At 45.7% G+C, this 27,013-nt stretch overlaps 1 protein-coding gene across 1 annotated transcript; it reads left to right on the forward strand.

Annotated features, from left to right (window-relative positions):
* Positions 1-20,119: 20,119 nt before the first annotated feature.
* On the forward strand, positions 20,120-24,467 carry LOC127303807 (uncharacterized). The gene is made up of 2 exons (XM_051334508.2): positions 20,120-20,245; positions 20,363-24,467. Exon 2 carries the CDS (start codon positions 20,448-20,450, stop codon positions 24,141-24,143), a length of 3,696 nt encoding a protein of 1,231 aa, XP_051190468.1. The 5' UTR covers positions 20,120-20,245; positions 20,363-20,447; the 3' UTR covers positions 24,144-24,467.
* Positions 24,468-27,013: the final 2,546 nt, after the last annotated feature.

A 27,013-nucleotide genomic window follows, 5' to 3' on the forward strand; every position in this document is an offset into this window, starting at 1 on the left:
GCAAGTTACTACACTCTGTTGCCACTGCTTGTCAAATTCATTGTCAATTCGCGTTTAGTTCGCGTTTAGCGTATTCCGCAAAAAACTGAGCAAAATCCGGTGGTTTTTTGTCCCGCAAACGTAAAGTGGTGATACATGGTAAATTTCACCACCAAAGTGGTGGTTTTATCCTATTGACTCGCTTGTGGAAGCGTAACCAGGTTAAATCATGAGTCTTTCTTCCATAGCACAGTTTTAACTACCACAATCCATCTTTTCATGCGACGCCCTCTAGGCCCCACCTGTGAGAGCTCGTGTTGTCTCCTACGTCTCGTCTCCCGTGCTGAGTTAGTGGTGTTGTAAACGATGGCCAACCAACGACAGGCGAGCAGGCGACACGTCCAATCGAGGGCACGAGATGGCGTTATTGCCCGCCACTGCACGCCTTACCACACTTATCTAGGCTAGTCGCTCGCCTCACCGCTCACCATTCGCTCGACTCGCCGCTCCCTCGTCAATGAATCGTCCCTCGTTGTCTCCCACCAAGCCACCAATAAAAGCCATGGCCGAGCGCTACGAAGGCGATCCGGCGGTGGCCAACGGCTTCGGCCGTCGTGTAATGTCCCAGGTTTAGAGACGATCGAGGGGTAGATTTTAGAAAGGGATGTGCATTGCATAGTAAATTCTGGGGAAATTTCGCGCTTTTAAACAAAAACTGCATCGAAGGGGGACAAGTTTCTCTCTCGACACCTTACAGGGTTAGGGTTTCGAGAGTGCGACAAACTTGCATCTCACTTCATTAGTTTAGGGTTTTAAGAAGAGAGGGGAGAGTGTATGAGTGAATTCTTGATAAGTGACATGGTTAAACCAAGGTTCAATTTGAATTTCAAATTCAAACATTAAATAATTACCCTAAATATTGAATTGTGAGGAAATTCATTAAGTAAATAATAAGTAATGAACAATATGAGCAATTAAAGTAAAATAAAGCTCATTAGAGAAAAACCTTGAGCTTTATTGATCATCACACAATTTACATCGTCATTACAATATTCATCAGAGAACATAAATGAATTACAACACATTACAAGAATTGGTGAAATTGAAAAAAATAAAAGAAAATAAAAAGAAAAGTACAAGCAATGATCCTAGTCTAAATAATACAAGATCATCTTCACTTGATCTTGGATTTGATGAACTCCATGTCCATCTGTGATCAATTGTGGAATTCCTGCACAAATCAAAGCAAAACCAGTATTAAGCCAAGTGGCAAAGCCACTTGGCAGGTTAACAAATAAAGGAAATGAAGGGGATATGATCAAGCTGCCGAGCTGATCCATGCCACAGCTAAGTTCCAGGTCCAGGTGCACAGCACATGCCTAAACACACACACAGCCTGCTCACAGGGCTGTGTGCATGCAGCACACACACACACTGAGTCACCAAAGTGACAAGCAAGAGCTGTCGACCAGAGAGAGCAAGAGGGCATCATATATAAACTTTTTGAGCCAAACCCTAGCTCATTCATCGGCAGGCATCTTGGTAAGTCATCAGCAAACAAGAACACTTAGAACAGGAAGAACACATAGCCAGAACTTCATCCAGGAACAGCTCAAGCAAAGAACTGTTTCCTGTTGAGAAGTAAACCATGGAGTAGATCAAGCACAAGCCACAAGGAGGAGCAGGGCAAGCCAAGAAAGCAGCACAGAAGAAAAACCTCTACACCAACACACTATTTCTAGGAGCTGGAGTGAGGTATAAACAGACCAACCTGAGCAAAACCCTGGTTTGCTCATAAATAAGCATTTGCATATGTCACAGAAGCCAAAATGGGTAGAATACCCAGGTTGTATCATCATCTGGCTACCAAGTCAGTTGGTGCAAGCAAAAATGGGTGAAGACAATAGGAAATCACCAAGGGAACACTGGCTAGACCAAAACAGTGGCATAACCAAGGCAATCCAGCAAGGAAATGATCCTATCTATTCAACCAAAGCCACTTAGCACCTAAAACCTAGCACACCATCAGACAGATCGACAATATATGTCTATTTTTGTTTGTCAACATCAAAGATCACTGGAAATCCAACAAGGAATTACCCAGTGATGCATTCACTAAGCCATAGCAAGCCAACAAGGGTGGGAGCTACCTTAACAGCAATGAATTGCTGTCAAGGTCACCTCAACCACTGAACCAGCCCAATCTAATAAGCCATGCACAGTTATCATTACCCAGGAGGGTTCAAAAGGGAGGGCTAGGGTACCCAACCAAGTGGTGACATCCATCTAGCCCTGCCAAACTCAATGAAATGATCATTACTGCCAGCAGTTCACATCACTTATCTATTTTAGTAAATCCAGGTAATACAGATAAGTGAATCATATAAGGAATCAAAGCACCAGAGTCTTGCAGATGATCCAATGGATCATTGCAAGCATCAGCAACTGCTTGAGCAAGCAAAAGCATGCATCAGTACAGATTTTGGTGTCACACAGACACAAAGATGAGCAGAAAAGAGGCACAGTCATAACACAGCAGCTTTACCAGCAACTGATGATCATATGATCATCAGAAGCTTGCTAGAGCATGCTAAGACATGCTAGAGCCAAGCCTAGCAACCACACATTTAACCAGATCAACTATATAGCCACATCTCATAAATAATTGCTTCACAGATAATCAAATGAATGATTTATAATTGTATCCAGAAGCACATCAAATACATGATGTACCACTGGATCAATCTAGACAAGAATGGCACACACACCCAATCAAGCCATGATAATAACCAGAGCCATTAAACAAGTTAAGCACTTAGTGCTAATCACTGAATCATGCAGATAACCAGCAGTAATGCTTAACCAAGCTTACTCATGAAAATTAAGTACAAGGGACAGTATATCAGTACTCTGGAACTTGCAAATTGCAAGGATTACACATGGTAATCATGCCAGAGCAGCCAAATTGAATACACATGAATTTCTGGCAAGAATAGTAAATAGAACAGAGGCACAGGGAAGGTTCCAAGCCAAATATGCAAGATACAACCAGCATGTGGCTCTGGAACATGCACAGAACTGTGCACAAGCATGAACAGCATGTGTAAGCATGGCAATATCGACACAGTAAGCAGCATACATAGCAGCAGTGAGCTAAGCGCAGTAGAGTAGCAACAGCAGCATGGCCGACCTCCACAAGGAGGAAAACCATGGCCAGAGCACATAGAAGAGAAGAAGATAGAGCAGGTAACAGAAGGGGAGAGCGGAGGAGAAACTTACAGGCGAAGCAGATGAGCACGACCGTGGCGGCACGGCGGCACACGCCCGGTGACGGCGGCGCCAGGCCAAGCCAAGCCTGGTCGCCACATCACCGCAACGCCAGCATCTCCACGGCATCACCACGGCGCCAGGGACGCCGGCGAACGGCGGATCTTCACGGATCCGTGCGGCCGAGGCGCGGATGCGTTGGGGAGGAGTTGAGGTGGACGCGAGCGTCAAATCGACGTGGACCACCATGTCCGCCGTCGAGAGACGGTCCAGATCCACACCTGATCGTCGCCGATGATGGCCGGAGACGGCCGGAGCAGGGCGGCGACGGCGGAGGCGATTTCGATGTCGCGGGAGCCGAAAGGGGAATTAGGGTTACGGGGTGAAGGACGACAAAGCGACTGGGTCGGTTGGACCGAGCCCACTGGGCTGGTCCAACCTAACCAGCTCGGCCGCCTGACAGGTGGGCCCGAGGGGTATTTTGGACATTTCCAAAATACCCATTCAAATGAGAATTTCCAAGAATTTTATAAAATAAAATACAGCTCTAAAAAAATAAGTAAAAATATGAAAATTAATCAGCATAAAATTCTCTATCTAAATAAAATACCAAAGAGAATTTTTGAAGGCAAAGAAGAATAAGTCTTAATTTGATGATTTAAATCACACATATTAGTTTCAATAATGAAAATTAGTCCATTAATGCATTTGGACTTTAAAAACACCTTGACAACATTTCAAGGTTGTATTTTACTTTATATCAAGTATCCTCAAATTATTCTTAGTATTAACCTCTTACATGAAATAATAACGACATCGGAAGGGGGGAACAAACCCTAAAAATGGAATCATGCATAATTGCCTCTTTAACCATTGCCCTTATCGGACAATGATGCTATTTTTCAGAAATAGAGGACAAGGGTCAGTCCACACCTTCAAACTGCAAAACTTTGCAGTGTTCAGGCAAGTTCATCACTTGCTCATGTCATTTGAGTATTTTTATCAAATTACTTGCAAAGTATTATGGTTATCACTATTGCACAAAAATCAAAACCACTACTTTCATAACTATGAATATGACTATGTGGTGGGCAATGGAACCATGGATTGTGTTGATATGGTGGAGGTTCCATTGCACGGGTTTATATCCATCTAGGATTAATCAACAAATGTCGCCAGTGATTCTTGTGCCGTAATACCCGTGTTAACCATAAGATCCGGAGTGGGACGGAGTAGTCAAAAGTGTTTCCACCTCTCGTTCATCAACGGATGCTCATTACCGGGTGCTCATGATCTTGCGAGACTTGATGCAGGGGTGGGAACCCGTAGAAGTCCCAACGGTAATGAGGTCTATGATGGGTTGCATCCACGGCGTAGGAATGTATGGTAGAGCCCTGCATTGACGTCGTGGTCGGAGTCCACCCTGAAATATATGGGAATAATGGGGCCGGCGTGGACCCAGGGTCGGAGTATGCAACAAAGGGTGGGTGTTCGAGGTAGCGGAGGAACATGATTGGCTAGACCTTATACCGGGCCTCACACCGAAGGAAGTGTGGACGGGAAAGCTGCCCGGTTGGCATCAAGGTTAAGATCTCTTATGGGTAAAGCAACACACCTCTGCAGAGTGTAAGAACTGTGACCTGTCACTCCCTGTTCCGGGATTGAGGAACTGCGAACGCGGCCGGAAAGGAGCTCCATGAAGTTCTAGTAAACCGGTGAAGGCTGACGGACATAGCTCTTTGAAATAAAAGCAATCTCTTAAAGAAATGTTTGTCAAAACTTGCATTGGTATTAGACTTTCTGGTCTAATATCGTAGCTAGTGCATTAAACACCTCTTATCTATAATGAACTTGTTGAGTACGCTCGTACTCATACCACTCTTAAATCCCATGCTTAGATTGTCTGAACCGTCTGGAGGAGGACTACGACAACAATGAAGGAGCCGAGATTATCGGGTATGATGAACCTGACCTCTCAGGAGGAGTTGAAGGCGTAGACTACATCATCGTCTACGGATCCGGGGAGGCTTCCGGAGGAGAACAAGCTTAGAGATATCTGATAGTAGTAGTAACCGAGCAGCCCGAACTCTTAGTATTTAGCTGCTCGAGGAAATAAATGTTTAGCTTAATGAGACACTTATATTGTAAGTTAAGTTGGGTTCGCCTCGAACCCAGGAGTATTCCTCTTAGGACCCAAGAGGAGCTCCGAGACGACATGTGTATATTAATTGTAATAATATGTGAAAGAGGTATGGACCTTGCTATGTTCTGTTGTACTACTCTGAGGGATGTAATATTTGCGGAATGGTACTTCGTGAATGTTATATCAACGACTGGCATACTACAACATGCAGTGGTATGCGTGTGGTCACCACGCTTGGTATCGAGCAAAAGCTTTGACCTTAGGTTGGAACCTAGTAAATGGGACCAAACGTTAGGAGTCAAATAGGATTAGTAAAGAATTCTCTAAAAATATGGTGTATATTCAATTGAGAATACAACAATCATATCTTTTAGTGCGATAATTCTTTATTATCTCTATTATGATGCATTATTACTAATCTTATAATCGTTCTATTTCTACAGCCAACATGGCAAGTTCACGACCGGGAAGAAACGTGAAAGTTATGGATTCCACACTGAACGAATACCAAGGAGGACTTGCAGATATCCTACGAGCCATGTTATTGGAATTTGGGTGCGATCCCCAGATTCCAGTAAAGAAGTACATGTTCTATGATGGACCGGTATTGGCCAAGTGCAGGGTAGGACTGCGACTTCCCGAATCTTTGGGAATGAGCGTAGTCATGCCAGCTGGAGAAGCTAGGACAACCAACACAGCCTACCATATAGCGGTTATGAGAGCCATAACCGACATACGGGAACATAAGACAAAAGAGCTTATGGATTCCGAGTTCTCCCATATTCCTCATAATCAGGAGGAAGAAGATCCCATGCTTAACCATTACAAATATGCTAAACGCAAACCCATAGCAGCGGCAAAATATATGGATAATAGCCGTAACTTCATATCATTACTCTTTCAGTTGAACCATCATCTGATAGGAGCAATTGATACGATGCTTGAGGAATTTACTGAACCCAAGGAGGAGAGTAGGGGGAAAGAACCTATGGAGAATGTAGTGCACACACCAGTTTATTCAGCTGGTGACTACATCAGCATTGATCCACTTGCACGTGAACCTACACCTGCTACACCTGGGAACTACCTGGGTAGTTCCTATGGGGGATACGAAGGAGGAGAGGAATCCGGAAACAACCAGCGTTCCGAGACTCCTATCGAGAATTCCAGGGGTTGGCGTTGGGGATCGGATACTGGAACTCATAGTACTTCTGTGTATTATGATGGAGAGATGAATGATGATGCAACAACCCAGAACCAGAGTTATCCTAGTAATGAAGGAGTGGATGGAGGATATCCGACTCAAGTTGAGTCGGGTATGAGATTTGGTAACCCTTATGGTGGGGCTACAGGAGAGTACACCCGATGGGTGGACTATGATGCACTCAACGATCAGTTTGTGAATACTGATTTCTCCTTAGGATCATCATCTGATTCGGATTACCAGCCAACGGGGAGACCTTATGTTCCAGGGTCTATCAGGAGGACGACACGTTCGACCGGATGGAAGCCTGGGATGTACCGGGAGTGAAGATCGACTAGAGTCCACCAAGGGAGGCGTGGCTATAATACACAAGTACCACGTGTATTATAGTTTGTAATATTTGTATAAATTTGTACATATACTTTAATAAGTGAGTTTGCATACTCACATCGACTTGAGTATTGTAATAAGACCACTTATGTATGTATATACAGGGTATATGTTTGGTATGATTTGGATTTGCTTCTTGATTTCCATTGCGTGACTAGTTCTGTGCACAAAGTTGAGCTCAGAAAACTTGCGCATGGAGTAATTATGAGTATCATCTTGTGTTGCAGAACTAGGGGGATTATGTCGGGAACGTTAGGAAACGAGACTGAAGCGCAGCGCATGGAGCGCGAAGCAAAAGAATAGGATGAGGCTGAGGGGGCAGCCGAGATCGCTTTCCACCACCACCACCACCCATGACTCAGCAAAACTTTATCCAGTACATGCAGCTGGTGGAAGAGAGGCAGCGTGTAACGCTGGAGCAGCAGAATAAATTCTTTCAAGAGTTGCTGCAGCAGAACAGGGTGGAGAGACCTGAGAACCCAGGAGTCACATTAGCAGACTTCCAAAACACCAAGCCGATATCTTTCGCATACGCGCCCGAGCCAATGGACGCGGAAGATTGGCTGATGGATACAGAGCGCAAGCTCAACACCGTTGGATGTAACGACCAAGAGAAGGTTCGTTATGCTACCCATCTGCTATGTGGACCTGCAGCATCATGGTGGGACAATATTGTAGCCGTTTACCCGGCTGGAAAGGTATTTACCTGGGAGGAATTCACGAGGAAGTTCAGGGAATCCAATGTCCCTGAAAGTATTGTGGAGCTGAAGCGTCGAGAATTTGAGAGTCTCGAGCAGAAGGACAAGGCAATCCTGACCTATGTCAGGGAGTTCTCTAAACTGTCCCGGTACGCTGTTGAGGAAGTCAACACCGAGGACAAGAAGAAAAAGAGATTTCTGAGGGGGTTAAGTCCCCAGTTCAAGGTACAGTTACGGATGATGAGAGCAACGGAATTCCAAGAGTTGGTGGATGCAGCCATCACTCTTGAAGATGATTTCAAACAACTGCAAGAAGAGAAGAGGAAAAAGGCCAAGTTTGAGCCTAAGAGGTTTGTTAGTAACAAGCCTAATACCAGCTTGAGTTTCAAGCCTAGATACAACAACAACAACAACAACAACAGCAACTACTACGGTAGTAGGAAGAACCAAGCATTCCAAACTGCAAATCAAATAGTTTGCAGAAGCTGTGGAGGTACGGGGCATTTCTCCAAGGACTGTAAGAAACCCAGAATCATATGCTTCGGGTGCCGTGAGGAAGGACACATGCTTAGGGATTGCCCTAAGAATAGGAATAAAGGAGGACAGTCTGGAGGAGGTGGAGGTCGAGGAGGAAACACCGGAGGCAACTGGAAGAATAAGAAGCCCTTCGGCAAGCTGAACTGTACCAGTCTGGAGGAGGTGGTCAACTCTGACCAGGCGGTGATAGGTACGCTCCAGATACTCACTCATCCTGGCAAAGTACTTTTTGATACTGGTGCAACTACATCATTCATTTCTCAACAATTCATCATCAAACATGGGATTAGTTGCACTAAGTTAGATACACCCATAACCATACTTTCATGGGGAACGATAGTAGTAACCCATGCCAAACAAAAACAAGTCATTATGATCAATAAGTGCGCGTTTGACGCGGACCTGTTCATTTTACCAATGAAGGACATTGATGTCATTCTTGGTATGAACTGGTTAGAAGCTAATGGAGCATTGATCGACTGTGTAAATAAGACGGTGTCATTGAAAAGTCCCGATGGAAGTAGAATGATCTACCAAGGCGACAAACATACACAGATTGAAGTGGAGCTACAGCTGAATAGCATGAAGGAAGTGAAGTTAGAAGATATACCTGTAGTAAATGAATTCCAGGATGTGTTTCTCATGAATTACCTGGTATGCCACCAGATAGGGAGATAGAATTCACTATCGACCTAATTCCAGGAACAGCTCCGATTGCCAAAGCACCATATAAGATGGGGCCTAAGGAATTGAAAGAACTTAAGGAGCAACTGGATGACTTGGAACAAAAGGGATTCATTCAAGAGAGTGTTTCACCATGGGGATCACCTGTGATCTTCGTGGATAAAAGAGATGGAGGAAGAAGGATGTGCGGAGACTACAGGAATCTGAACAACGTCACAATCAAGAACAAGTATCCACTTCCAAGAATACAAGATCTATTTGATCAAGTGAGAGGCGCGGGAGTCTTTTCCAAGATTGATCTAAGATCGGGTTATCACCAGATAAAGATCAAGAAGGAGGACGTTCCGAAAACTGCCTTTGTCTCAAGGTATGGACACCATGAATACCTTGTAGTACCTTTTGGATTGACCAATGCCCCAACAATATTCATGAATCTCATGAATAAGATTTTCATGCCATATCTAGACAAGTTTGTCATCGTATTTATCGATGATATCTTGATATATTCCAAGAACAAGGCTGAACATGCTGAACATTTGAGGTTAGTGTTGCAAACACTAAGAGAACATCAACTTTACGCCAAACTTAGCAAGTGTGAATTTTGGCTAGATCAAGTGGAATTTCTTGGTCATGTCATTAGCAAAGATGGAATCGCTGTCAACCCGAGTAAGGTAGCAGCAGTTCTAGAATGGGAAGCACCCAAGACTGTCAAGGAAATCCGGGGATTCCTAGGAATGGCAGGATATTATCGGAGATTCATTGAAGGATTCTCTAAGATAGCAGGACCAATGACAAAGTTGCTAAGGAAGAACACACCATTCGTGTGGTCAGAGGAGTGCGAGAAGAGTTTTCAAACTCTGAAGGAGAAACTCACCACGGCACCGGTGTTAGCAGTTCCGAAAGTTGGCAAGGATTACACCGTGTACTGTGACGCATCCAAGCATGGATTGGGTTGCGTACTCATGCAAGATCGGAAAGTGATATCTTATGGATCGAGGCAACTCAGACCTCATGAAGTGAACTATCCAACACATGACTTGGAATTAGCAGCGGTCGTATTTGCACTCAAAACTTGGAGACATTTTCTCTATGGAGCTAAGTGTGAGCTCTATACAGATCATAAAAGCCTCAAATATTTCTTCACTCAGAAGGAACTCAACATGAGACAGAAAAGATGGCTAGAATTGATCAAGGATTATGATCTGACAATCAATTACACACCAGGGAAGGCTAATGTTGTAGCAGATGCCCTGAGTAGGAAAAGCACCGGAGGAGTGGAACAAGAAATATCACCGGAGTTGAGGAAGGAAATAAGTCAAGCCCAAATACAACTTTGGGAGAAGGAAGCCCATGAAGGATTATCGGCATTGCAAGTAGCCGATGAACTTAATGTTAACTTGAAGAATGAGATAATGATGGGTCAGTTGGACGATCCATTCATTGTAGAAGAGATGAGAAGAATAGATGAGGGAAGACCATCAGAATTTCACCGCGGAGAATCTGGATCATTATGGTTTCAGAAAAGAATTTGCGTTCCGGATATTGCTGAAATTAAGGAAGTAATACTCCGGGAAGCTCATCAAACCCCATATTCCATACATCCGGGAAGTACAAAGATGTACATGGACCTAAAGGAACTATTCTGGTGGAATAACATGAAAAGGGAGATAGCACAATATGTGGCAGAATGCCATACATGCCAGCGAGTGAAGGCTGAACACCAGAGTCCGGCAGGGAAGTTACAACCTTTACCTATTCCAGAGTGGAAATGGGAGGAAATAGGGATGGATTTCATCACCGGACTACCCATGACCAATAAAAAGAAGGACATGATATGGGTAATCGTGGACCGGTTGACGAAAAGTGCACACTTCTTAGCGGTAAACCAGCAAGATAAAGGAGAGAAACTTATCGATCTTTACGTTAAAGAGATCGTGAGTAAGCATGGAGTGCCAAAGAAGATAGTATCGGATCGAGGATCCGTGTTCACATCAGCATTCTGGAAGCAACTTCACGAAGCTTTAGGATCCAAATTGGATTATAGTACCGCTTATCATCCCCAGACCGGTGGACAAACCGAGAGAACCAACCAGATTTTAGAAGATATGCTTAGGGCTTGTGCCCTAGACTTCGGAGGATCATGGGAAGAACATCTACCTTTAGCAGAGTTCTCATACAACAATAGTTATCAAAGCAGTATCAAAATGGCACCATTTGAAGCTCTGTATGGAAGGAAGTGTAGATCACCAATATGTTGGTATGAAGCTGGAGCAAGCAAAGAGTTCAACCCTGATTATGTCAAGGAAAAACAACAAATCATTGACATTATCAGAGACAGGCTTAAGATAGCCCAAAGTCGGCAAAAGAGTTATGCCGATCAGAAGAGAAGGACATGGGAACCACAAGTTGGAGACATGGTTTATCTTAAGGTAAGCCCGATGAAAGGACTCCAGAGGTTTGGAGTAAAAGGAAAGCTCAGTCCTAGATATATAGGACCTTTCAAGATACTGAGTCAGAACCGAGGTTTAGCCTTTGAATTGGATCTACCGGGAAGGTTAGCTCAAGTTCATAATGTATTCCATGTATCACAACTTCGGAAATGTTTGAAGACCCCAGATGAACCAATAGCACATGATGAGCTCGAGTTACAACCAGACTTGACGTACATCGAGAAGCCAGCCAAGATTCTCGAGGAGAGCTGGAAACAACTCAGAAATAAGGCGATCAAGTATTGCAAGATACAATGGAAGCATCATCCCGAGAGGGAAGCCACCTGGGAAAAAGAGGAAGACCTGAGGAAAACATACCCCGAGCTGTTCAGGTATTACAACCACAACTTCGGGACAAAGTTTTCTTTAAGGGGGAAAGGCTGTAATGTCCCAAGTTTAGAGACGATCGAGGGGTAGATTTTAGAAAGGGATGTGCATTGCATAGTAAATTCTGGGGAAATTTCGCGCTTTTAAACAAAAACTGCATCGAAGGGGGACAAGTTTCTCTCTCGACACCTTACAGGGTTAGGGTTTCGAGAGTGCGACAAACTTGCATCTCACTTCATTAGTTTAGGGTTTTAAGAAGAGAGGGGAGAGTGTATGAGTGAATTCTTGATAAGTGACATGGTTAAACCAAGGTTGAATTTGAATTTCAAATTCAAACATTAAATAATTACCCTAAATATTGAATTGTGAGGAAATTCATTAAGTAAATAATAAGTAATGAACAATATGAGCAATTAAAGTAAAATAAAGCTCATTAGAGAAAAACCTTGAGCTTTATTGATCATCACACAATTTACATCGTCATTACAATATTCATCAGAGAACATAAATGAATTACAACACATTACAAGAATTGGTGAAATTGAAAAAAATAAAAGAAAATAAAAAGAAAAGTACAAGCAATGATCCTAGTCTAAATAATACAAGATCATCTTCACTTGATCTTGGATTTGATGAACTCCATGTCCATCTGTGATCAATTGTGGAATTCCTGCACAAATCAAAGCAAAACCAGTATTAAGCCAAGTGGCAAAGCCACTTGGCAGGTTAACAAATAAAGGAAATGAAGGGGATATGATCAAGCTGCCGAGCTGATCCATGCCACAGCCAAGTTCCAGGTCCAGGTGCACAGCACATGCCTAAACACACACACAGCCTGCTCACAGGGCTGTGTGCATGCAGCACACACACACACTGAGTCACCAAAGTGACAAGCAAGAGCTGTCGACCAGAGAGAGCAAGAGGGCATCATATATAAACTTTTTGAGCCAAACCCTAGCTCATTCATCGGCAGGCATCTTGGTAAGTCATCAGCAAACAAGAACACTTAGAACAGGAAGAACACATAGCCAGAACTTCATCCAGGAACAGCTCAAGCAAAGAACTGTTTCCTGTTGAGAAGTAAACCATGGAGTAGATCAAGCACAAGCCACAAGGAGGAGCAGGGCAAGCCAAGAAAGCAGCACAGAAGAAAAACCTCTACACCAACACACTATTTCTAGGAGCTGGAGTGAGGTATAAACAGACCAACCTGAGCAAAACCCTGGTTTGCTCATAAATAAGCATTTGCATATGTCACAGAAGCCAAAATGGGTAGAATACCCAGGTTGTATCATCATCTGGCTACCAAGTCAGTTGGTGCAAGCAAAAATGGGTGAAGACAATAGGAAATCACCAAGGGAACATCAAGCTAGACCAAAACAGTGGCATAACCAAGGCAATCCAGCAAGGAAATGATCCTATCTATTCAACCAAAGCCACTTAGCACCTAAAACCTAGCACACCATCAGACAGATCGACAATATATGTCTATTTTTGTTTGTCAACATCAAAGATCACTGGAAATCCAACAAGGAATTACCCAGTGATGCATTCACTAAGCCATAGCAAGCCAACAAGGGTGGGAGCTACCTTAACAGCAATGAATTGCTGTCAAGGTCACCTCAACCACTGAACCAGCCCAATCTAATAAGCCATGCACAGTTATCATTACCCAGGAGGGTTCAAAAGGGAGGGCTAGGGTACCCAACCAAGTGGTGACATCCATCTAGCCCTGCCAAACTCAATGAAATGATCATTACTGCCAGCAGTTCACATCACTTATCTATTTTAGTAAATCCAGGTAATACAGATAAGTGAATCATATAAGGAATCAAAGCACCAGAGTCTTGCAGATGATCCAATGGATCATTGCAAGCATCAGCAACTGCTTGAGCAAGCAAAAGCATGCATCAGTACAGATTTTGGTGTCACACAGACACAAAGATGAGCAGAAGAGAGGCACAGTCATAACACAGCAGATTTACAAGCAACTGATGATCATATGATCATCAGAAGCTTGCTAGAGCATGCTAGAGCCAAGCCTAGCAACCACACATTTAACCAGATCACCTATATAGCCACATCTCATAAATAATTGCTTCACAGATAATCAAATGAATGATTTATAATTGTATCCAGAAGCACATCAAATACATGATGTACCACTGTATCAATCTAGACAAGAATGGCACACACACCCAATCAAGCCATGATAATAACCAGAGCTATTAAACAAGTTAAGCACTTAGTGCTAATCACTGAATCATGCAGATAACCAGCAGTAATGCTTAACCAAGCTTACTCATGAAAATTAAGTACAAGGGACAGTATATCAGTACTCTGGAACTTGCAAATTGCAAGGATTACACATGGTAATCATGCCAGAGCAGCCAAATTGAATACACATGAATTTCTGGCAAGAATAGTAAATAGAACAGAGGCACAGGGAAGGTTCCAAGCCAAATATGCAAGATACAACCAGCATGTGGCTCTGGAACATGCACAGAACTGTGCACAAGCATGAACAGCATGTGTAAGCATGGCAATAGCGACACAGTAAGCAGCATACATAGCAGCAGTGAGCTAAGCGCAGTAGAGTAGCAACCGCAGCATGGCCGACCTCCACAAGGAGGAAAACCATGGCCAGAGCACATAGAAGAGAAGAAGATAGAGCAGGTAACAGAAGGGGAGAGCGGAGGAGAAACTTACAGGCGAAGCAGATGAGCACGACCGTGGCGGCACGGCGGCACACGCCCGGCGACGGCGGCGCCAGGCCAAGCCAAGCCTGGTCGCCACATCACCGCAACGCCAGCATCTCCACGGCATCACCACGGCGCCAGGGACGCCGGCGAACGGCGGATCTTCACGGATCCGTGCGGCCGAGGCGCGGATGCGTTGGGGAGGAGTTGAGGTGGACGCGAGCGTCAAATCGACGCGGACCACCATGTCCGCCGTCGAGAGACGGTCCAGATCCACACCTGATCGTCGCCGATGATGGCCGGAGACGGCCGGAGCAGGGCGGCGACGGCGGAGGCGATTTCGATGTCGCGGGAGCCGAAAGGGGAATTAGGGTTACGGGGTGAAGGACGACAAAGCGACTGGGTCGGTTGGACCGAGCCCACTGGGCTGGTCCAACCTAACCAGCTCGGCCGCCTGACAGGTGGGCCCGAGGGATATTTTGGACATTTCCAAAATACCCATTCAAATGAGAATTTCCAAGAATTTTATAAAATAAAATACAGCTCTAAAAAAATAAGTAAAAATATGAAAATTAATCAGCATAAAATTCTCTATCTAAATAAAATACCAAAGAGAATTTTTGAAGGCAAAGAAGAATAAGTCTTAATTTGATGATTTAAATAATGATTTAAATCACACATATTAGTTTCAATAATGAAAATTAGTCCATTAATGCATTTGGACTTTAAAAACACCTTGACAACATTTCAAGGTTGTATTTTACTTTATATCAAGTATCCTCAAATTATTCTTAGTATTAACCTCTTACATGAAATAATAACGACATCGGAAGGGGGGAACAAACCCTAAAAATGGAATCATGCATAATTGCCTCTTTAACCATTGCCCTTATCGGACAATGATGCTATTTTTCAGAAACAGAGGACAAGGGTCAGTCCACACCTTCAAACTGCAAAACTTTGCAGTGTTCAGGCAAGTTCATCACTTGCTCATGTCATTTGAGTATTTTTATCAAATTACTTGCAAAGTATTATGGTTATCACTATTGCACAAAAATCAAAACCACTACTTTCATAACTATGAATATGACTATGTGGTGGGCAATGGAACCATGGATTGTGTTGATATGGTGGAGGTTCCATTGCACGGGTTTATATCCATCTAGGATTAATCAACAAATGTCGCCAGTGATTCTTGTGCCGTAATACCCGTGTTAACCATAAGATCCGGAGTGGGACGGAGTAGTCAAAAGTGTTTCCACCTCTCGTTCATCAACGGATGCTCATTACCGGGTGCTCATGATCTTGCGAGACTTGATGCAGGGGTGGGAACCCGTAGAAGTCCCAACGGTAATGAGGTCTATGATGGGTTGCATCTGCCGGTGTAGGAATGTATGGTAGAGCCCTGCATTGACGTCGTGGTCAGAGTCCACCCTGAAATATATGGGAATAATGGGGCCGGCGTGGACCCAGGGTCGGAGTATGCAACAAAGGGTGGGTGTTCGAGGTAGCGGAGGAACATGATTGGCTAGACCTTATACCGGGCCTCACACCGAAGGAAGTGTGGACGGGAAAGCTGCCCGGTTGGCATCAAGGTTAAGATCTCTTATGGGTAAAGCAACACACCTCTGCAGAGTGTAAGAACTGTGACCTGTCACTCCCTGTTCCGGGATTGAGGAACTGCGAACGCGACCGGAAAGGAGCTCCATGAAGTTCTAGTAAACCGGTGAAGGCTGACGGACATAGCTCTTTGAAATAAAAGCAATCTCTTAAAGAAATGTTTGTCAAAACTTGCATTGGTATTAGACTTTCTGGTCTAATATCGTAGCTAGTGCATTAAACACCTCTTATCTATAATGAATTTGTTGAGTACGCTCGTACTCATACCACTCTTAAATCCCATGCTTAGATTGTCTGAACCGTCTGGAGGAGGACTACGACAACATGAAGGAGCCGAGATTATCGGCTATGATGAACCTGACCTCTCAGGAGGAGTTGAAGGCGTAGACTACATCATCGTCTACGGATCCGGGGAGGCTTCCGGAGGAGAACAAGCTTAGAGATATCTGATAGTAGTAGTAACCGAGCAGCCCGAACTCTTAGTATTTAGCTGCTCGAGGAAATAAATGTTTAGCTTAATGAGACACTTATATTGTAAGTTAAGTTGGGTTCGCCTCGAACCCAGGAGTATTCCTCTTAGGACCCAAGAGGAGCTCCGAGACGACATGTGTATATTAATTGTAATAATATGTGAAAGAGGTATGGACCTTGCTATGTTCTGTTGTACTACTCTGAGGGATGTAATATTTGCGGAATGGTACTTCGTGAATGTTATATCAACGACTGGCATACTACAACATGCAGTGGTATGCAGGGTCACCACACGTCGTTACCTCCACGAGTGGGAGGCACGCACCCTCTATGAGGCGGGCTACATGGCACCGTTGGACTCCCCCAACGAATGGACGCTGAGCGCCGGTTGTGTGCCTATCCCACCAGAGTGGCTTGGCGCGGCACGGGTGGTGGTCATCCACTAGCACTGCTACATCAAGTTCACGTCTGAGCAGCGGGTGGATCCCGACAACAATGCCACCTTTAACTCCTTCTGCCAGCACAGAAAGATGGAGCTCGCTAGGTATGAAGGTGACTAGCCTCACAAGGGCACAAGCTCGTTGCGGTGCTTGACCTCGTCACCACCGGGGCATGGCCGCGCCTCACCTTCCCGCTGCCCACGCGTCGTGGGCGCCGCGTATACCTGGGCATTCTTTGGGCCGGGCCTAACAAAGCCCGACGCAAAAAACCCAGGCCCAGGCTCGGCCCTGCATGACCATCGAGCCTAACTTTCAGGCCCAAGCCTGGCCCATCACTACAAAAGCCTGTTGGGCCTCGGGCCAGGCCGCTTCCCTATTTCACACATTTTTCAGGCCTAGGCCCGGCCCGGCCTGACCATCGGGCCTAAATCTTCAGCCTAGGCCCGGACCACAGACATGCTCGGGCTGACCCAAGCCTAGAAAATTCGGGCCGGGCCGGGCTTCCCTTGGCCAGTATGGCGCCGCGTAGGATGGCTTTGGCGTCATCCTACTCCACGGTGGTTTTTCTTTACATTGAAGATGACAAGTGCCAGTTGAAACCACTAGTCTAGGTTTATGGATGTTCTTCCATCGCAGTGAAGAAACTGTGAACGCCGAAAACTCTAGTTTGGGTGACAAGATATTCTTTCTTCACCATGAAGAAGGCGAGTACCATCACAACCCACTAGTTAGTTTTCTTTATTTTGCAATGTTTTAAATCACGCCGCAAACGAACAATCATGGGTCCGACGACTATTTTCACATCTACAAGTCAACTCAAACGGATGTACCTCGTGGTTATTTGGCTAGCAACTACACCACCTTGTACCACCGCCTCGGCTGGGTGCCGTTGTCCCCCATAGCTAAAACCGCGCCGGCAGCCCCACGGTGCTACGAAACTACAAAAGAGGGCTCTGCCGGAAGGACGTAAGGGGAAGGCCGGAGATGACTTGCCATTTATTTTGCCAATCTCTGGTACAGTAGTAGTGGTTTTGGTCGCTGCGCGTGCTCGTCCTTGCGCAGAGGCTCGACACGAATATGGTACTGGGACGCTGCGCTGATCGTCTCGTGGCCGTCTACCGTTTGCACGTAAGTTGTGGTCCCTTCTCCGTAGATGGTGAAGCCTACCACGTGAAGCGGTGAAGGTGTCAGGAGGAGGAATCTTCTACGTAACTTTTTTTTTGACAATCAATACCACATATATTCATAGCAATAAATAGTACATGCTAGAGATACATGAACTGACTCCAACGATTATAAAATAAAGTTTAAAAGATAGTAATAAATCTTCGAAGTCTTCAATTTCTTTCTTCTTCCGAAACACAATCTTATACTCCTCTGAAGACAGCCAAATATAGATAACGAACCATAGACCTGTAGATACCGACGAAAGTTCTCCCATAATTTTTTGAGCCGCAATGCAAGGCTGCGTGCACGCACGCAACCATTAAAGCAGTCATACAACATCAGCAAGAGTACCAACACGAGTATGTCAGGGAATAATAACCGACTAGCTTTGTCGTCGTCGATGGAGAGCCGAGAGTACGAATTTGGGAAACAGCACGCAACCATTCTTATATGATGACTACGAAACTGCTTAAGATTTTTTTTATGGGCTTGTACTCTCTTCCTTTTAAAAAATATAAATGTCGCTATTTATTTTATTTAATTATGGATGGATGCATAACTAAATGTGTGTAAATATATCAGTATGTACACAAAAATTGATACGAAGGTAGTAGAATATACTCCATCCGTTTGCTTTTAATTAACTATAATTTAATATAAAATTGTACTAAATCAGAGTCAAAATTAAAAGGGAACATAGTAAGTAATATATTATACTTTGAATGTCTCAAATTGTACTAAATCAGAGCCTAAAATATAAAATAGTTAGTACTGAGATTTTGCATTTAGGTAGTATACATTATTGGCTACATACAAAATTTTATCATAGTTTTTCTTAAAAAATAAATAATTATTTTAAACGTTTGAAAATAAAGAGCTAGCTGTCTAGTTTCGGCTTCCGTTTTGAGTTTCCGCCGTGAAGCCTTGCTTTCTGTATACTACTTCAGTTCAGAAAAAGAAAAACAAGAGAGTGGAATCAAATGTTGACCCTTGATCACTTGCCTTTCTCCCCGCGTCGCCCAAGCCTAAGAGGTTTGTGCTGCGGCCATCCAGGCAGTGCGAGTCATCCCCTTCCCTCTACCGCTCCCTATCCACGCCGCTGCCAGGTTCACCCCGGCAAACCCCGAGTGGTGATGGTGGTGGCGGGGCACTCTCCTTTGCATGTTGGCGACGAGATCTCTAGCGATGGCGCGTGGGGTTCAACATGGTTGTGACAACAAGGTGGTACGGCTTCCCGCTGGCGAGCATGTCTGTGCGGCCACTGAGGATGTCGTCCTCTCCACGGTGGAGGCTTCGTCCCTGCTGCCATGACCGCGAGCTCCACCCTTGCTCGCAGCCCATCTGGGGATGGAATTTGTGGCGGTGGTGCCTGATGACGCCGACTGCTTGGCACCATTGCGATGCTGGTGGAAGGCTGGATCCCCACTATTTAGTCCTGTTCGGCGGTGGTATGCGCCTCCCTCTGCTTGGGCGACCTTGTTGCGGCTCGCCTCTTGACGGTGGTGTGGCCATCTGTTGCTTCCATATGATATGTTCAACCGAACCTCAGGATGGCCTTGATTGTTCTTCTCCTCCTCCGATACCGAGGGAAACCCCAGACTGCACCACGATGTCGCTTCCTTCTTAAAGGCGTGTGCGCTCGTAGCGTCCCGGTACCGGCGGATGGAGTCGGCAGATTGATTCGACGAATGCACAACTTGCAAAAAGAAAAAAAACTTTGACTCCAGCCGGGCGGTGAGTTGGTTGCTGCGTCGGTGATGAAATGGTTGGGTCATGACACACATGCTGCCCCGTACAACAAGGGAAGCTAGCCGTTGCACGCCGGATTTGCGTGACGGACGCGACCCGGTCCACTTCTGTCCGCCTCACACCCGACCCGACTCAAGTCCACACTCCCACCCGCCCCTGCCCGACACCTGTCTACCTGCCACAACATTAGGCCCACGCATTTCCCCACAGCAGAATTGAATTGAAGAGACTCCTCAAAACTCGAGCCTAGACCCCACCAAATCACACACCATTAATTCCCGCATTCCCCTCGCCTAATAAAACCCCAACCAGCGCGCCCCTAATCTCGCCGGCGTCCTCTCTCATCGTCGTCCCCGCCGTCGGCCACCGCCCGCCCCAAAGGTGAGCGCGTCCCCAGCCGCCCCTAACCTCCCTCCTCCTCCTCACCCGCTTCGATTTTGCGCCGTCGCAGCTGGCGGCTAGTTGATTCGGGTTTTTTTCCGTTGTTGTTCGAAACAGCCTAGGGACACCGACTGCAGGTGCCGGTGCGTCGATCGATCGACAGGCGGAACTGACTGACCTCTCTGACTCTCTCGGCGAGGCGATGTTCCACTTCCACGCCGCGCGCCCGCCGAGGCCCACGGGCGTCCGCGCCTTCCCACAGCCCTGCGGGCGCACGGCCGCGCTTCCTCGCCCTCTCCCGCCGCCTCCTCCACGCGCCGCGGGCGGGACCGCCGTGCGGGCGCGCGGCGAAGCCGAACCGCCCCGTGGTCCAACCCAAGCCCAGGAACAAGCGGCGGCGGCGGGCGGGAATGCGGTGCCGGTCTCGGCACGTTTGGCCGGGGACGGCGCGGGAGTCGGTGAACTGGACAGGAAAAGGGAGTTGGCTTTCGCCCCGTACCCGCCGCCCAAGCGGAGGGCCGTCTCCGCCAAGCGGCAGTTCCCACCTGGCTGCGGGAGGGACGCGCCGTCTCTGGTCGACGACGGGGCGCGGCTTGGGGCCCCACTTGCCGGTGGTGACTTCAGTACTACTATACCGGAGCAGGCGTCTGTTTCTCGGCCTGAGGGCACCGGTGGCGGCGAGGAGGGTCGCTTGCGGCTGGAACCAGCGCCTGCAGATGCCAATGCCGCTTTTCGTGTCCCGGACAAGGTGACGGCTGCAGACGGTGTCGGTGCCCCAGTGTTTTCCTCAGATGGGGTACAAGGGGTTGCTAGTTTGGCGGTCAGAGACAGGGGAATAGCAACAGCTGGCAACGGTGGCTTGCGGCTGGAAGCTGCGCCTACCAATGCTGGTCTGGGAGGTGCGCCGATGGCTGCACATGGTGCTGCTCCGGTCTCAAATGGGTATCAACATGGTCCAGAGGCTGCGGCGGTGACGTCTTCAGGTGAGGCACAAGGAGTTGCTGGTTTTGTGGTGAAGGACGTGGGGAGAACAGCTGGAAGTGCTGAATTGGGGGTGAAGGAGTTGACGCCGGTCGTCATGCGGCCGCCGCCGAAGCGGAGGACGGTATCTGCCATTCGCCGCTTCCCTCCTGGCTGCGGAAGGAACGTGGGGGCGATTCCACTTGCTACCAGAGGAGGCGGTGAGGTTGCTTTGCAGCTGGAACCCCCGCCTGCTGATGCTGGGTTGGGTGCAGTTGCTACAAGCGGTGGTCGTTCGGATGCGTGTGCCGTGGGCACGGTGGAAGCTGTGAGCAAGAATGCTTTGGGTGGAACAGTAGAGGTACAAGAACAGGAGGATGGCGAGATTCCTACAGAAGATTATGCTGAGATTCCTACAGAAATGTATGCTGAGATTCCTACAGAAACCGACCATGCCCTGCTCCAAGAGTCCCATGTTACTCTCAACAAGGACCTGCATGAGCTTAGAGCTGGTACACGTGGACCTGCTGCTCCGCCAGTCGTAGCTGTGAAACCTTCGATACGCCATTCTTCCACTGAGAAGCTCCATGAGAATATGCTGCAGCGCAGCGCCAAGACTGTATCCTGGGCAGTCGCTGAAGATGCCAATGTGATGAACAAGTGTGAAGCCAGCTCACCCAAGGTTGCCACTAAACCTTCTGCTCAAGCTCCTCCCAAAGAGTATTATCAAGTTAAAGCTGGTAGACACGAGTGTGCTGTTCCTCCGGTTGTTGCCGCCAAACCTTCTATGGGGCAGTTTTCTAATGAGAAGATCCATGGAAACATGCCGCAGAGCAAGGGGAAGGCTGTATCATGGGCAGTTGCTGAAGATGTCCAGGTGATGAACAAGTCTCAAGCCAGCTCACCCAAGGTTGCCAGTAAACCTTCTGCTGAGGGTCCTCCAAAAGAATGTCTTCAGGACAAGGAAGTGTCTGGAAGTTGTAGCATGAAAGGGGTACAAGGCCAAGGTATCATGAGAAGTAAGGTGACATTCACGGCTAGAAAAACAGTTCCGTTACCTGTTGAAGCAAATCATAGGCCCAGTCTGGTTAATCTGGATAGACCCTATTCTACGGGCAAGGAGACAGAGTCTGTTACCACTGTGAAGGAATCCTTTGCCCCCAGGAAGAAGTTGAAGGTAATAGGTCCAGCTCAAAATAAATATTTTCCCGTGAATGTCGCCCCTACATCGGCATTGCCTAGCAAGGTGAAATTGAAGGACAAAGAGGCTTCCGCCTTGGATGGTGATGATGGAATTTGGAAGGCAATTGGTGGTAACGAAGGGAAGCTTAAGATGTACCTCAGTGGCCCCTCATGTGTTCCATCAATACGGCGTCACGTGCAACATGGTGGCCAGTCTGCTGATGCTCGGAGCAAAGTCAAGATGCTTTGCCGGAAGTTTCAGTTCATATGCAGGACTCTTGTTCAAGATGCGGAACAACATTCTGTTAAGAGCTCTAGAATTGATCTTGCAGCTGATAAAATAATAAGAACATTGCCCAGCTATACCAAACATGGGGCTATTATGGGTGAAGTCCCTGGTGTTGAAATTGGCGATGAATTTCTGTACAGAGTAGAGTTGGCCCTTGTTGGTCTCCACCGCCCATACCAAGGAGGCATTGACACCATGAAGGATCACAATGATACGCTTATTGCCATAAGCATTGTTGCTTCTGGAGGTTACCCTGATGAATTGTCGAGCTCAGGTGAAGTAATATACACTGGCTCCGGAGGAAAACCTGCTGGGAAGAAGGAGAATGAGGATCAAAAGCTTGTGCGTGGGAACTTGGCCCTAAAGAATTGTATCAAAACAAAGACGCCTGTCCGTGTAATTCACGGTTTTAAAGGTCCAAATAGAGAGGAAGGCAGCCATTCAAAGGCCAAAGAAGTCTCAACATTTACTTATGACGGTCTCTATAACGTGGTGGATTCCTGGCTAGAAGGTCCGCCAGGTTCGAGGGTCTTCAAGTACAGGTTACAAAGGATTCCTGGGCAACCAGAATTACCTCTGCATGTGGCTAAAGGGCTGAGAAAGTCTATAGTGCGTCCAGGCATCTGCATAGCTGATATATCGCAAGGAAAGGAGAAGACTCCCATATGTGTGATCAATAATATTGACAATGCACGTCCAGCACCTTTTAAATATATCACTAGAAATAGAGGTCCATCCTTGACTGCAAACAGAAGTCAGGGTTGTGACTGCACCGATGGCTGCTCGGATTCTGCTAACTGCACTTGTATTGTGAAGAATGGAGGAGAAATCCCATTCAACTTCAACGGCGCAGTTGTCCATGCAAAGCCTCTCATATTTGAGTGTGGTCCATCCTGTAAGTGTCCTCCTTCATGCCACAACAGGGTCAGTCAGCTTGGTATGAAAATACCACTGGAAGTATTCAGGACAGCCAAGACAGGATGGGGTGTAAGATCCCTAAGGTCTATCCCTGCTGGAAGCTTTATATGCGAGTATGTGGGTGAGCTGTTACATGGCCAGGAAGCTAACCAGATAAGTAATGACGAATACTTGTTTGATATAGGACAGAACTATGATATCTGGAAAGATATGCCATCAGCTATTCCAGGTTTGAATCCTTCTGGCACTCGCTCTCTGACCATGGAAGATGATGAGGGCTTCACAATAGATGCAGCTGAGTATGGAAATATTGGAAGGTTCATCAACCATAGCTGTTCCCCTAACCTCTACGCACAGAATGTTCTCTGGGACCATGATGACAAAAGAGTGCCCCATATCATGTTCTTTGCCGATGAGAATATTTCACCGCTGCAGGAGCTGACCTATGACTATAACTACGAGATAGGTCATGTCCATGATGTGAATGGCGTTGTCAAAGTTAAATATTGCCATTGTGGTTCTGCACAGTGCCGTGGCAGACTGTATTGAGGAATGGATGACTGCCAGTACTAGGAGTTTTACATTCTTTTCATTGGAACCCTGGCAAATAATGTGTAGATAATGTGAAGTGTTCATATGGGTAAAATGGGTAGTGATTCGGTTATTCTGTTGTCCAACTACTGCAGAACCTCCAGCGCATCTTCAGGGAACAATGTTGTAGGAAATTGGTGGCCATAAACTAGGAAGAACATGTTGTCACTCTATGTATACCAAAGGTTTGAAGCTGTCAGAGGTAGTGCAGGATTACTTTTCAGTGCATCAGAATTGTCTGCACATTTGACGCCGAGCTAACAATACATTTCGTTTTGTTTAGTTGATTTGCTCAACTGGGTTTCTTGCATGCGGTCCTTTTTCTTCAGTTTGTATATGGCATGAAACATATTGCATCAAATATTATGGAGGTAAATATCCCAATCTCCCTGTTCACCTCAGGCCTGAAAATAATATATGCACCGTGCACCAATCATTTTGTTGAAAAAGCATATGATCTCTGGCTTAGTTTAGGCAGAATGATAGTCCATATCTGCAAGATCCAATGCAGAATTAGCATGTCAGCAATGGGCATCTTGGAATACATGTTTATTGACCTTAACTGATTCGAGCTTGTTAAGAGTTGGTTGTATCACACATAATATGATCTTAACTAAGGCGATGCCTTCACCTATTAATTTTTTTTTGTTCCCCTAGTAATCTAGTATCAGCAAACTGCCAACATGTTTGGTACATGACTTGTTGACACCAAATTATTGGCCAGTGAAAGAATTTCTCGAGGAATCAATTTTTCCATCTGGATAGCCTTTAGTTTAGCTCGGGCCATTTGTCACTGCTACAGAATAAGATCACAAAGGAGCTGTAGTTATACTTTACATAATTGTCAGGTAGTACTTGATTCCGGGCTACTACTGCTGTTGCAATCAAGCTGTTTCTATGTTGTTCAGAATAAGGTGGTAACTTGTCTAGTACACGTGGATAACAATGTACTGCTACTGTCTACAAGTAGTCTGGACGTACGGAAGATGTGTAGTTCAAATCTTTCGGTCCAACAGGTGCTACTGCCTTGGATCCAAATCTTTCGGTCCAACAGGTGGTACTGCACGAGGACAGATCCCAGCTTTTTCTGTTGCCATTGTCTCAACAAGCTCACCAAGAATTTCTGCAATTGGAAAGTATTCTTTCATCCGTCCAGCTTGACATTGGTGGCAAAGATGAATGGCATACTATTTGGGCTGGAGGAAATACTCATCTAGTTTATACTATCAGCATTGCTTCAGGAAAGTGGTGTCCAGTAACATCAACAAGTCGATATGGGCAAGCAGTGTGATGCTTAGAATAAAAGTTTTCGCCTAGTTGATGGTCAATGATAGACTTAATACAAGGGATATGCTGAGAAGGCGAAATTGGAACGTTACCAATGTTTATACGTGTGTATTGTGCCCTTGTCACCAAACTGAAGACTGGATGCATCTATTCTTCTACTGCAATTTTAGTGCTCGGATATGGAACTATTTGCAGATCGAGTGGCAGCTAGCTGACACGTTTGAGGAGGTATTTTACTTGACCAAGAAAAGGTTTGAGCACCCGTTTTTCACTGAGATAGTGGTTCTTGCGGCCTGGCATATATGGATACAGAGGAACGCGACCATTTTCCAAAATATAATGCCTTCTTTTAGATCATGGAGAAGAGCCTTTATTCATGAAGTAACCTTGCATGGGCATAGGGTGAAGAGTAAACATTCTGAGCTTTGGTCAAGATGGATTGACACCCTTTTTTTCTTTTTTTCCTTGTTAATATGTAAATTTTATGTCCTCATTTAAATAAATAAAATGTTGTGGTGCTTTTGCCCTACAGTTCTTGCTCAAAAAAGAAAGAAAGAAAGATGTGTAGTTGTTCCAGCTTCCAACAAGGAACATTCTTGATCAGGGGGAGAGGAGGGTAAGTGGCCTAAAAGTGCTTTTGGTTATTAGTTATCAAAAAATCTGAAAAATAATTCTGTAGATTTTTAGTGATACATCTCACAATCATAGAAAATCTCAACCCAAAATTCTTTTTTACTTTGTGCTAGAAAAAATAACAAAATCTGACATGTTTTTGGAGATTTGAAAATGACTACTCAGATCTGCACTTTTGTCTTTTTTGTGTAGCTTAAAATATAAAGTATTTGAAATTGACATTTTACACGTTTGTGGGATACATTATTAGATATATGCAGATTTTTTTCAGAATTTTTTGAAACTCAAAATTATGATTTTTAATTTATTTAAAAAACAAGGCCACTGGTATCCATGTACCAAATCTCTGTCCGTAAGTGGTGGCAAATATATGTATGCTGGATCCAATAATCATAATTGGATCTCAGTCAACGAGGACCTGGATCTCAGTCAACTGAGATTTATAAAATCTCAGTCGATGAACAGCTGGCAAATATATGTATGCTTTAGTTTCCTATATTCTCTTCTCTACTTGATCCTGGTTTCTCGCTCCTACTTTGTTCTGGCCCATTTACACAAAAATAACTCTTTGTTGCAGCTATAGCATAGATTGACCCTGCGGGCAAACTATTTCACCCATCTAACCCTTTTGTGTGGCGCCCATCTAACCCTTATGCCAGTGTGGCGCCCGTCCTGCCGGCGCCACACACCCAGCCAACGTGGCGCCCTCGACGCTGAGCTGGTGCGCCGATCCGACATGGCAGGAGGCGCCACACATGCATTTGTAATTGGCCAAAACATATTGTAAGACAAATCGTCTGGGACTTAGCCGTTTTGCGACCCTGTTTGTGTGGCGCCGATGCCACGGGCGCCACACCTCACAGTGTGGCGCCGATGCCACGGGCGCCACACAAAGAGGCTCGCCAAAA

Source organism: Lolium perenne, chromosome 7 (assembly GCF_019359855.2).
Source record: "Lolium perenne isolate Kyuss_39 chromosome 7, Kyuss_2.0, whole genome shotgun sequence".
Lineage (NCBI taxonomy): Eukaryota > Viridiplantae > Streptophyta > Magnoliopsida > Poales > Poaceae > Lolium > Lolium perenne.